Below are 12068 nucleotides of genomic sequence, written 5' to 3' on the forward strand. Positions count from 1 at the left end.
CCTACTTAGGATATTGAGACTAAAGTAGCATACGTACAATACGAGGACTAGTGCCTCGTGCAGAGGCGTTTCCGCCCCCACTTATAGGTCAAAAAAAGCATGGCGGAACTCTGCCCTCACACCACTTGGCCGTGTCACTTGGCGGCTTTACATGTGAGGTCCTCCTCCAAAACAGCCTCCCCTCCGTACTCGGCCATCCCACGTGAATCCCTCAGTGTGACTTAAAATTCACCCCCAGATAATCCGAGATCACCCCATCACACCTGAGTCCATCTAGGGTAACGTCTATGCCATTTTTACAACTGTTCTGACATCCTACGGCCCTATTAGAGGTCCGCGTCTTCATTTATTTTGCACACACCCACATGGTCGATGCTGTGTCCTTGGTGGGCACTCAGCAAGTGATGGACTGGTTGCTGAGCATACATTACCTGGGAAGGGACATTTTTGGGTGGTTCAATTCTAATGGTGGGGTCCCACTCTCCTGGAGGGAGCACCGTCACCTGGTCCAGGAACTCATCAATCCCTGCCAGGAGGTCATCTCTCTCTTTTGCCTTATAGGCCACATCGTGAAAAATCTAAAGCAAAGGAAACACTCTCAGGGACACTGAAAGAACTCGACTTAACACAATCATCAGCGGACATGATGAAGGATGGAGACAATCTTCGCTTCTCTCCGCGCAACAGGGATCGAGATGCAGGAAGCTGAGCACTTAGACAAGCATAAGGAGAATGGATGAAAGGATTTTCAAAAGAAGGAAAAAAAGAACATGGATAAGTCAAAAAGAACGAACGATACGTCTGACTCTAAAGTTGTCCGATTCTATTATCTCTTCCAAGAGCTGAAGCAAAGGCAACAGGCATGTAAAACTGTCTTCATCCTAACGGAAACGCTGAGTGGAACTATTAATGACCTCTCTGTAAGAAGTCTCCCAAAAAGAACGCCGCCTTAAAAACAAACAAAAACTCCAGCCCTCATCTCCCTGAGCTTCCTGAGACATATGCATCAAGAGCTCTGCTTTGCGCTCCCAGGAGCCGGGCCGGGGTCAGCATCATAGGCTGCCAGAGTGTCTGGATGCCTTGGCTAGGATATGTCGGGACAGTGACATCACAGTACCGGTCATCCACTCACGTGGTCCTTACACAGCGCTTTCATTGACTTGCAGGAGAAATGAGGGTTCCTCGTGTAAATAGCGTGGATGTATTTAATTAACCAGCCTCACTCGAAAAGCAAATCAGCTTTCATGTATTCTAAATATCCTCATTGGCGATAAAAATTGCTCCAGAAAAGAAGCTTCTCTACTTCCATGATTATTCAAAAGGGGAGAGGTAACACAGGAAGAAACATTCCCCAGAGGGCTGGGTCCTCTCTGTCCACCAGGCTCTCAGAGAATGCCCTGAAATGCTTCCTAACAGTCACTGACCTTGTCCTTACTGCACAGTGCTGACACAGAGCAAACGATAAACACTTAGGAGACGGTGAAAAGCAGAAGAGAGGCGTACCTCATCTGTCATGATGGTGGCCATAGATCGGCCAATCTCATGGTACTGCTGGCCTTTCCCTACTGGACCCAACAAAACAAACAAAAACCTGGAAACACACACAGGAGAACATTCGGTAAGCAAGCATAAAGAAGTGGCATCTTACTTCCTCTCTAAACAGCAAAACATCTCTCGCTCATCTAACAGTGATCATCACTGGACCTTCAATCAATGGGCGCATGCCGACGATGGAACAATGCGAGTTGCCTTGACCTACAGGCACCACTAAGGGCATGAGATGTTACTGGAATGAATCATTCAATAATGTGGCTACGTTTCTGAGGGTTTCCGGAGACACATGTCCTTACTATAGAAAGGACAGTGTGGTTGGGTTTTTTTTTTTAATTAAACAAAAACAACACGACATTTTTATTGTAGTGCAAATTCAAGATTATCTGAATCCAATTCATTGTCCTCATAAGAAAATGATGGGGGGAAGAAAGGGTTAAAGAAATTGAAAGTATTAAGCCCCATAGAGGAGGCTAAACTGTGTTCTGGACTTGCTAATACTTTGTGAATAGGGAGCTCTGAATCACCTGCATTACCAGGGACCAGGAATCGCCTTTTGAACAAATGGGGGGCATATCTCCAAACCACACAAACCCTGCCAGATGTTGCCCTGGGGTGTGGCCCGCTCTATAAAGATGGGAGAATGGACGTGGGCGTGCCCTCAAAGCAGAGTTGGCTCTTGTTATGCCCTGCTAATTAATAACCTCAGTTTTCCTCTCCTAGGGCTGCAGGTCCTATGTGGCCCAAAGCCTTTCAGATCTTAGGGTTCTTCTGCAGGGGGTAAATCAAATAGCCCCTTGTTTTCCGTGTTTATACACAGCATCCTTGAAATGAATTAATCCGAATTTTGGGGAGGTAAACTGATTTCTCCCACCAGAACTTACCCAAACCTGGACTTGAGTTAGACTGTACTGAGCGTGGTTGTCTTGTCTTTACCTTGTTGGGATTGGCACTTCCGTCAGGCCTGAGAGGAGGACAGCGGGAGACAGCCTCACAAAAGCAATGATGGGGCGATCCAGGGTATCCACCTCTCCAACCAGGACATTTGAGGCCTCCGCCCCAGTGGGGATTTTCTTCATGAAATGAAGGTCTACCTAAAAGGCCAAAATAACTGTCTGACAGGGAGCCATCACCTCAAACCAATCCCCTTCCCTATGAGCAGCTGCTCAAGAGTTGTGTCCGCGAGCTATGGCTGTACGTCAGACTCAGCAGGGGCTTCTGTAGGATAGCTAATGTCTTCTCACGTTCATTTGAGCGTCACCATAACCTTGTCACGGGGGTAAGGCAGGACTTAGCAGCAGCAACTGAGACCCTGAGAAGTGAAGCTGACTTGCCCTTGGCCACACAGTGGTTCAGAGAGAAAATTGAGTTTTAAATCCAGGTCTACTTATTTGAATTCCATACCACCATGTTTCTTCAGAGAGCAATGCTTTTGAAGAAGTTCTGGGCCAGATTCTTTCCCGTTTCAAATAGTTGAATGCTTTATCAGACATTTCAGTTTGTTTTTGTTTTTCTAAAGAGAGCGGGAAGCCTTATGAGAAGTGACACAACACTACTTGTATTTTAGAAGGAGGAGTGTCGAGGAGAAATCAGAGCAGGGACAAGTGCAGAGAAGACCAGAGCTGAGACCAGTTCCTGTAAAGGGACACTTCTTCAGCAGAAGGTATTGGGTACCAAAGTCACAGGGCCCCATACATGAGTTCCCACCAGGAAGGAGGTTTAGGAGATACCAACAGAAACCCTCTTGACAAAACCCTTGGAGGTTGGAAGCAGCAGTTCAAGAGCAAATGTCAACAAATAACGGAAACAGTCAGAGTTCTGGGTCAAGGCTATTTTCAGTTTCGTCGGGTTGAATCTGGCTGAGGGAGAAGGGAGAAGACGAGAGCAGCTGGGGCCTCCTTTTTGGTAGAAGGGATATGGTCTTGGAGGAACAGCCTTGGAGGACCAACGCTTAGTCAGTTTCTAGCAATTGGACCCGAGGTGATAAACCAATCCCAGGAGCTGCTCACCTTACTGAAATCCACAGGACTGTGTTCACAATTGACTCCGTTTTTTACTTCAAGGTTTGTTGTTGGAACAGACTGAGGCGATAACATCTGACCTATTTGGAGAAAAACGAAACTGGATTATCTGAGTCCCTGCCTTTTCCCAGCTGGCTCACTCGTTCACCATCCGTGGCTGTGACTATTTCTTGAAACCCGCAGGAGGAAGAAGCGGAGATGACGATGAAGCCACTATGTGGCTGCCCAGGGACACGCCTCCCTACCACGTGGCCTACTTGCTAGAGCTCAGGGGAAGACAGAGGTCTTATGACCTCTGTACCTTCTTCCTGACCCTCTTTTCTGTCTCTCTGACGGCAGCAGTCCTTAACCAGAGGCATAGAAGGCAGCCCTATGGAAAACTCTTCAAAAGTATACATTCCCAAGCATAGCTCCTGCATTTTGTGAGGCAGTACACGTGGAATCTAGGAGGCCAATACAGATTAGGCCCTGCCTGGCCACAGACAAGATAATGAATCAGCCGCTGGAATTCACTGCGTGCTCTGACCATCACTGATCATGATGAAGACGTGGACTCCCTCCTTGGAGCCTCACGTGATAACAGTGCTAGTCCTCTCGCTGTCATGCCCACTTCACACAAGAGATAGTAAGAGTTAAGGAAGGTTGCAATGTTGTCCAAGGTCATACACTTTGCAGCCTTGAAGTCCGACTCAGGACACGTGCACTCCAGTCTGTCTACTTCTGTGTCCCTGTTGCTCCAGGCGGAACTGTGCGACAGCACCTGACACCCCAACGCCTTCTGAAGTAGCACCATCTTTTGGTCCTAAGAAGCTCCAGCTGATCTTTTGGTCCCCAAATTGTCCCCAATTTGGAAATCTCTCAAAAGCCATGTTAGTTCTGTGGCTACCTAGGGCATAAGTCCTTCATCTTGAGTCCACTGATGCCTCACGAGAGAGAGGAGGACCATCCCAGCCCCCACCCCCACCCCAAGCAATCGCCAGAAGTACTAAGTATCCAAATCAGCTGGAGGGGTATCAGACAGATAGAGTGTGTCTACCTCATTCACCAATGTCTTCTCTATAAAGATGCAGAACAGTCCCTCCTAAAACCCCTACCGTTTTTATCCATTGAATGTGGGTCCGACTGCTTCTTGCCAACCTCGGCAAAGGAGCGAACGATGGGAATGAGGTTGTTTCTCTTCTTTTCGTTCTGATGATGATGCTTTTTGAGAAGGGCTGCCCGGACTTTAATCCTCATGCTGTCACTCAGGTCACTGGACAGTTCCTGCTGGTCCAGGATCAGGTCTGGAAAGCAGGAGCTGACATGAGCCCAAGCAGGCCAGAACCAGCGGGGGGGAAAGGGGGTGTGGGGGGGGTGGGGGGGAGCATTCCTACCACAGTCACAATCTTAGTTTCAGTATCTAAAAGTTATATGAGAACTCACTGCCACTGAGTCCCTTCTGACTCATAGTGACCCTACAGGACAGGGTAGAATGGCCCCTGTGGGTTTCTGAGACTGTAACCCTTTACAGGAGTAAAAAGCCTCATCTTTCTCCTAAAGAGTAACTGGTGGTTTCAAACTGCTGACCTTTCGAATCACAGCACAATGCATAATTACTATGCTACCAGGGCTCCTTATGTGACGACAGCATCTGTGAAAAGTTATACTTCATCATTATTAGGAATAAAAAGTATTGAGCATGTAAAGTGTACCAGGAACTATACTGTTTACATGTTAGCTAATGCCCATAAAATTCATGCGTACCTATTATCTTAACAGTTTTTACAAATAGGAAAATTGAGAGCCAAACAGTGATACAATTGCCCAAGATCACAAAGCTAGCTAGCTGCAGAGCTGGAGTTCAAAGCCCAGAGCCGTTGAACTCAAAAGCCTGCCTTATTTCACACCACCCAGTTTCGCCATCTAAAAACGTCTCCTGTATTCCTTTCTTCCAATGTTCTCATGTACCTGGGGTCAATCGGGGGGACGGTCACCAGAGGACTCAAAATAACCGTTTTAAGGTGGAACCAATAATAGTTAAGGTAGCTGACCACTCACTGCCACAATTATCTCCAGGCATCAACCTTTAACCCATCTAGCGAGCGGTGTGAGGGCACGAACATCCCACACCTGGTGCTGAGAGGCCGCATGGGTTCTGCAGCCAACCCACATCCGACCCTGGTACTACCACTTTCTAGCTGTGTGGTCTTTCTAGCAAGTTCCAGAACTTCTCTGTGCCTCGCTTTCCTCACCTGCCAGATGGAGCTACCTGTATCACCTACCTCAGGGGGCTGCGCTAGAAAGTTAAATGAGATCATGGATACAAAAAGGTCTTCACAGAAAATGCTTGAGACAGCCTCCCTTTCCTCATCACTACCATTAGAAAGACGTTAGATACGGGATGTGAGCGGTTTAACTTCCATCCGAATTAGCTCCCCTCCAGCTTTCCCGTGACTCTCCAGGACTGCAAACTCCGTGAAGAGCCACATTTCGGTCCCTTTAACTTTCATACTGATTTATACTTCAGGACCTTTCCTTGGGAGGCAGGAAGAAGGAGGAAAAAAAGAAATGTCCATCTCTCTCTACCTACTGCGCTCGCTCTCTCTCTCTCTCTCCTGTCATGAAAAGTCACCCAACAAGAACTTCCGAAGGCCCTTGCAGTGTGGCTGCCCTAATGAAACTGCTCTTGATAAAATCGTCAGTCACCTCCCAGGTGCTAAATGCCAGGGTATTTCTAGTGCTCACCTAACCTGGCCTCTCAGCAGCACTTGGCCCTGATGAACCGAACCTCAATTCATCGCACAGCTGAGAACGCTGACGGGAGGAAGGTACGTGACTCACCTACAGATACGGCGCCGCTTTACTCTATTCCTGAACCACCTCTCAGTTTTCAGACAAGTTCCTTTTTTGCCCTCACCTGACCTTACCTGAAATTTCTTCTATGCTGTTTGCACGCATATCCAGAAGGACTGTCCCATTAATAAGGCAGCTTCTGAGCTCAAAGAGACTGTGCAATGAAAGGGTGGCCACATAAGGCTTGCTCCACCGTTCTCCCCCATCCTCCACGTCTTCTTCAAACTTCAGCCACCTGAAAGCATGAACCACAACCGGAGGCCACAGAGACAACGTGAAGGGCTTTCAGGCCACAAAGAGAGAGGATACCTGAATAATCCTATCCAACACTGTAAGATTGCATCTGCACGTTCAGGGCACATTGATACGTTTTTGTTTTGTTTTATTTTTTAAAGCAAGCTACAAAATAGTACAAGACAGTATAATTTGACTTCAGTTTTGTTTAAAAACTGTTTAATATACATGTGCAATACAGTCAAATGCTATATTTGTTAGGGAGACAGTGGGGTTATCGATCATTTGCCTTTTCTTTCTGCTCCGCTCTGTTTTCTAATCATGTACTATGTGTGCAATTAAAAATAGGTCTAACCTACACCTTTTGGACACACTGGCAAATCACAGATAAACATATTTTTGCTTTTTAAAAAGCCAACCCTTTGAAAGAAAGAAAGAGCACCCGTACTGTTCTGTGGGGCCTTGAGAAACTCACAAGACGCAATGACGATCAGGCAAATTTGCCTGTTTAATCTTCTCTACCCATTGAAAGCATCCGATGCTCTCTGTCCACAGAAAGATGTGTATCTGGGATACACACCTTTCCGATGAGAGCTGGATCCATGTTTACCTACTTTGCCTCTTTCTCGAAGGCTCAGGAATGCGGGCTTTGCAACATCCCTCAGTCGCTCCGGTCAGCTATCAGAAACGGCCTAGACGTCTAAAGGCCTTGATTCATCTGTGGGCTCTTAGGGAGTATGATCTGAAAATCAGCGTGATCACCCCAGAATCCTAGCACCAGGCTGACTATAATCCCAAGCGTCTCTGAGGTTGAGTTGTCCCAGATAAAATGAAATTCTCAAAAATTCTAAGATTTCACATGCCTTAAAAAGCCAAATGACCCTACAGTTCGCCTGCAGACGAAGTTAGGAGCTATGCTGTGTCCGTAGGGCAAGGTCTGATCTGCGCAAGACTGTCGGTCATCTTCTAAACCAGACGAACAGGACCACGATTGGCCACCAACTAGTCTGTGGTCCTCCCAAAACGAGGGAGGACCCTTTGCATGTCTCATGTTGATGTCACCAATCCCAGGTTCAAGGTCAGTTGGCATAGGTATGCCTAGAGACCTCACAAAGAAGCCAACACCACAATGCCCCAGAGGAGCCTCGAGAGCATCAGCCCCCACCTCAGCCATCTCTTCTCCCACCAAGAAAGAAAGGCAGGCCGGCAGCCCAGTGCCTCGCTGGAAGTTACACATTAGCCTCCACAAGCAAATCTTATCCTGGTTATCTGGGGGCCTCACCTGGCTGTCTCTTTCCACTCGGCATCTTCCCCCTCTCTCATGCAGATCTCATCCAGCTCCGTGAACAGCTCGTGGGGCACATGCTCCTCGTCTTCCTCGGTGCCAAGAATGAACTGGACACGCTGAGACGGTGTGTCTAGAAAACCAGCCACAGAGAAGGGTCTGCTCCGAGCCCCGAGCTCACGACAGAAAGAGAATTCTGCCCGACTTAGCACATCTGGGTGGCCTGACCCCTTCAAACACGCACTGGAGACCTGCCTGAATGCAGACCAGAGACTTCTCTGAATTCCCAGAAAGAACGTGTTCTGTGGAAGACGTTTCATGGAGGGAACGAACACTCATGAACAGAGACCACTTTCTGAAAACCCAGCAGAAGCCAAAAACCTGACTAATTTGATCAAGAGAAATGACTAATTCTCCAGCAAATGGTGTCACCGACTGAGAGGGAGTTTTGGAGGGCCTGAACGGCGAAGTTTGACGCTTAGCGGTACCCTTTCCTGGAAGCAAGGTCTGCACACCCTCCTCGAGCACAGGATCCAGAGCACCCGCATTAGCACCCCGCCTCCAGCATGGCGCCCACCCTCTCCCCCGCACGATTACCGTGCGCCAGCGCCTCCTGCCCTTCCTCCCCTTGGCTGGCGCCTTTGGCTCGCCCTCGTCGCCGGTGCTTCTGGCCATGGGTTCGGTGGTGTCGATGGCTCTGCCGGCCCAGGGGCATCCGAACCCCCACATACAGAGTTCTGTGACCTGGAAAGAAGCAGACATAGGAGGGGGCACTGCGTTAGGGAAAGGAAGCCAGCGCCTTCAGGAGGAAAACAAAGATCACACTTCTTGGGCCTGATCACACCGCTGTAAGGACCAACTTTGAAGACTCCCAGGACAGGAGAATCAGAAATCTCCGCGTGCAGGGCGGTCTCGGTCACACTCAGGTAGCTGCGACCTCATGGGGTGTTGAGAAGACCAAGGAAACAATGTGTGCAAAAGTGACCGGCACACCGTACAGAGCCAGGCAGATGTTGGTTAATGATGAGCGATTTTTAAAAAAACAACCAATCTCTATGACAGTGGTTCTCAACCTGTGGGTCGCGACCCCTTTGGGGGTCAAACGACCCTTTCACAGGGGTCGCCTAAGACCATCGGAAAACACCTTTCCCATGGTCTTAGGAACCGAGACACTGAACCTCTATCCATCTCCAGGTGGGTCCACCCACATGCAGATACGCCCACATATGAGTACACAGCATGAAGACTGTTACCCATGCTACACCATGCTTCAAGAGAACATTTCATTGATTTATCATTAGAAATAAATATTTCACAATATATAAGTACATACTGTTTTTGTGATTCATCACTATGCTTTAATGATGTTCAATTTGTAACAATGAAAATATATCCTGCATGTCAAATATTTACAAGGCAAATCATAACAGTAGCAAAATGACAGTGATAAAGTAGCAACGGAAATAATGTTATGGTTGGGGGGTCACCACACAGGAGGAACAGTATGAAAGGGTCGCGGCAAGAGGAAGGTTGAGAACCACTGCTCCATGCCAACTGCCCTAAGGCTCAGCAGAAATGGAATTCAGAAGAGGGGAAAGATCAAGGGGCCAGAGTCAGCTTGCCCGGGTCTAAAACTCGGCTGCACCATTTGCTAGGCTGGTATGGCTCAGCATGAAAAGGGAATACTAAAAGCCAATGTTTTAAACTCACAGGGTTGCATGAGCAGTAAATAAAAGAATGTGTAAAATGCTTAGCACAAGGCCTGAAATAAATGTCATCCAAGACAATCTATGATCAGCTTCCATCATTTATTTCTGCTCTGTGGAATACAATCTAGAATAAAATCATCAGGAGCAAGAGGCTGGAAGTCAAGGAGAGACCAAAAATGCTCTACAAAGAGAGGGGAACTTCAGAGAGTAAGTGATCCCCTAGCAGCATCCCCTTAGTTCCTCTTCTGTCCCTGCATTGTGTGTGTGTGTGTGTGTGATGATTGTTGCTCATGACTTCTAGGGCTGTCACCTCCATCTAACTTCACAACTTGTCGATCCTGCAGCCTAACATCAGTAACTCTCCTCAACACCACTCCCCCATCACTTCACCTCACCCCACTGGTTTTCTGCTCAGCCCTGTAGGGCTTAGCCTGAAGCCCACATCTTCCACCCCAGCAGCCGATCCAGCCTGTAACTACTGTCCTCACATCCACAGCCTGTATGCTCCAAGCTTCATACTGTGTTGAGAAGACTGTCTCCGGCCATCTCATGGGAACTCTCTCCACCTCAAGCTGACTGGCTCCCTCTCCTCCCGCCGCTTCTCCTCTCTGCCGTGCTAATGACGAGACTCTGGACCCTCCTGCTTCCCACTCATCCCAGCCCTACTGCATCTGTTTATCCTCTGTTTCCCTCGCCACACACCCTTTCCACAGGTTTCTCCTGACAACATGCCTGTTCAAATCTCCTTTCCCTTCAGAAGAAGTCTTCCCTAGACATTGCTGTGTGCCCAGGCTCCTGCCCCCTCTTTTTCTTCTCTCCTCCGTGAAACCACTTTCAAGAACAGTCTTCCAACCTGGCTCCCTTTTCTCAACCACTTACTTGCTCAGATTGTGGCTTCCGACCACGTTCCCTACTTAAACTGCTCTCACTAAAGATAAAAAAGACCATTAATTACCCAACCCTCAGCCTCTGACACCTCTCTCAGTTCCACTTAAAGACTTTCCAGAGAGCCCCTTGTGTGCCCACCAACCAACCCACCCTGCCGCTGCGTGAACTCTGACTCCCAGCAACCCAAATAGATGCCCCTGTGGGTATCTGAGGTTGTAACTCTTTCTAGGGGCAGGAAGCCTCTCCTTTCTCCTGTGGAGTAGCTGGTGAGTTCAAACTGCTCACCTTGTGACTAGCAGCCCAGAGATGCCCAATACACAACCCATTGCCACCAGGGCTCCTTCATGCAGCCTGTTATTTTCACTTGCAGTATTGCTTTTCCCCTTTACCACTGCAATGGCTACACAGAACTCACAGACAACATTCACGAGTACAGGGTTTGTTGAGGAAGTTAAGTTGTAATGCCAGTGAGAAATGCTCAGGATAGCTGTTTATCGGGACCGGTTACAAAGTTCTTTCAGGCCTGCTAATAAATGCCCAAAGGGGCATACCACTCCACAGGAATCCTGAACCCGAAGGCATTCAGCTCAAGCTCTGTGGGTCAGCAAACCCAGCTCCCCTCATTAAGTACCCGGAGACACCCCACTTCAAAAGTCACCCACCTGCCCAAAAGCACCCCGCTTTCCTTGCTCGGTGGGTTGGGAAGTCCACCGCTCTGTTCCGTGCTCTGGCTCCTGGTTCTGTTACTCCTCTGACGTCATAGGTGCCTTCTGGATCCAGGAGGTTCACTACACAGGGACCTGGGGTCCAGAGGACGGGTTCCACTCACTCCTGGCTCTTGCTGGTAATGAAATCCCTCCTCCTGCTCCATAGAAGGCTCACTGTATACACAGCAGGATGCCACTCCCGGGACTCTGATTCACAAATACTCACAGGTGAGTCCTATCAGCATCCTCCCCCACCTTCTTACCAGGCCCACGCGGGGAAAGACCGTGTGGTGGGAATGAGAGGCTTTGCCCCTGCACATACCAAACCATATCCACATTCTTTACAACGTCCCTTCTTGAAGTTCTCAGTCTTCACCCTTCTGACACAGCCCCCTCTTCTGGTTTGCTTGCCCTCCTCCATCTCTCCTACAGCCCACCAACGTGAGGGCCCCACGCCCCCTCCTCGGCTCTCTCTTCCAGTGACATCTACTTTCCTGATTTCAAGGTCACTGCTATACACGACCGCCAAATCTTTACCTACTGCAATTCAACAACAAACAAGCTCACGATCCACCATCTCATCGGGATCTGTGGTAGCTGGGCCTCATGTTCATTTGGCGGGGCCAAGATTCTAAATGGTTTAGCAGTACGCCAGCAGGATGTGCCCTAACACAAGTCATTCACTCCAAGAAGGGACCTGCTGTCAGCACCGAGCAGTTGCAAGACGCTTAGGGTGGTGTGCAGCCCCTTACTCAGGCAAGGTGGCCTGAAGCAATTGAAAGGAGGTTTCCTGGGGTGTGTGACCTATGTCCTATATACGGAGATGCTGTGGAAAAGCTTG

General features: G+C 48.6%; 1 protein-coding gene across 1 annotated transcript in view; it reads right to left on the reverse strand.

Moving 5' to 3' along the window:
- Positions 1–12068, reverse strand: part of SLC4A8 (solute carrier family 4 member 8) — a 64078-nt gene that overhangs the window by 40979 nt on the left and 11031 nt on the right. The window contains exons 2-9 of the mRNA XM_030884740.2: positions 8521–8667; positions 7921–8056; positions 6479–6639; positions 4667–4855; positions 3561–3652; positions 2488–2645; positions 1504–1591; positions 432–578 (exon numbers count right to left, since the gene is read on the reverse strand). Coding sequence (XP_030740600.2) covers positions 432–578; positions 1504–1591; positions 2488–2645; positions 3561–3652; positions 4667–4855; positions 6479–6639; positions 7921–8056; positions 8521–8638 — 1089 coding nt within the window. The 5' untranslated portion in view covers positions 8639–8667. The remainder of the gene's footprint in view (positions 1–431; positions 579–1503; positions 1592–2487; positions 2646–3560; positions 3653–4666; positions 4856–6478; positions 6640–7920; positions 8057–8520; positions 8668–12068) is intronic.

This window comes from Echinops telfairi, unplaced genomic scaffold, assembly GCF_000313985.2.
Source record: "Echinops telfairi isolate 266 unplaced genomic scaffold, ASM31398v2 ScPeMD7_12;HRSCAF=54, whole genome shotgun sequence".
In the NCBI taxonomy this organism is placed as follows: Eukaryota; Metazoa; Chordata; class Mammalia; order Afrosoricida; family Tenrecidae; genus Echinops; species Echinops telfairi.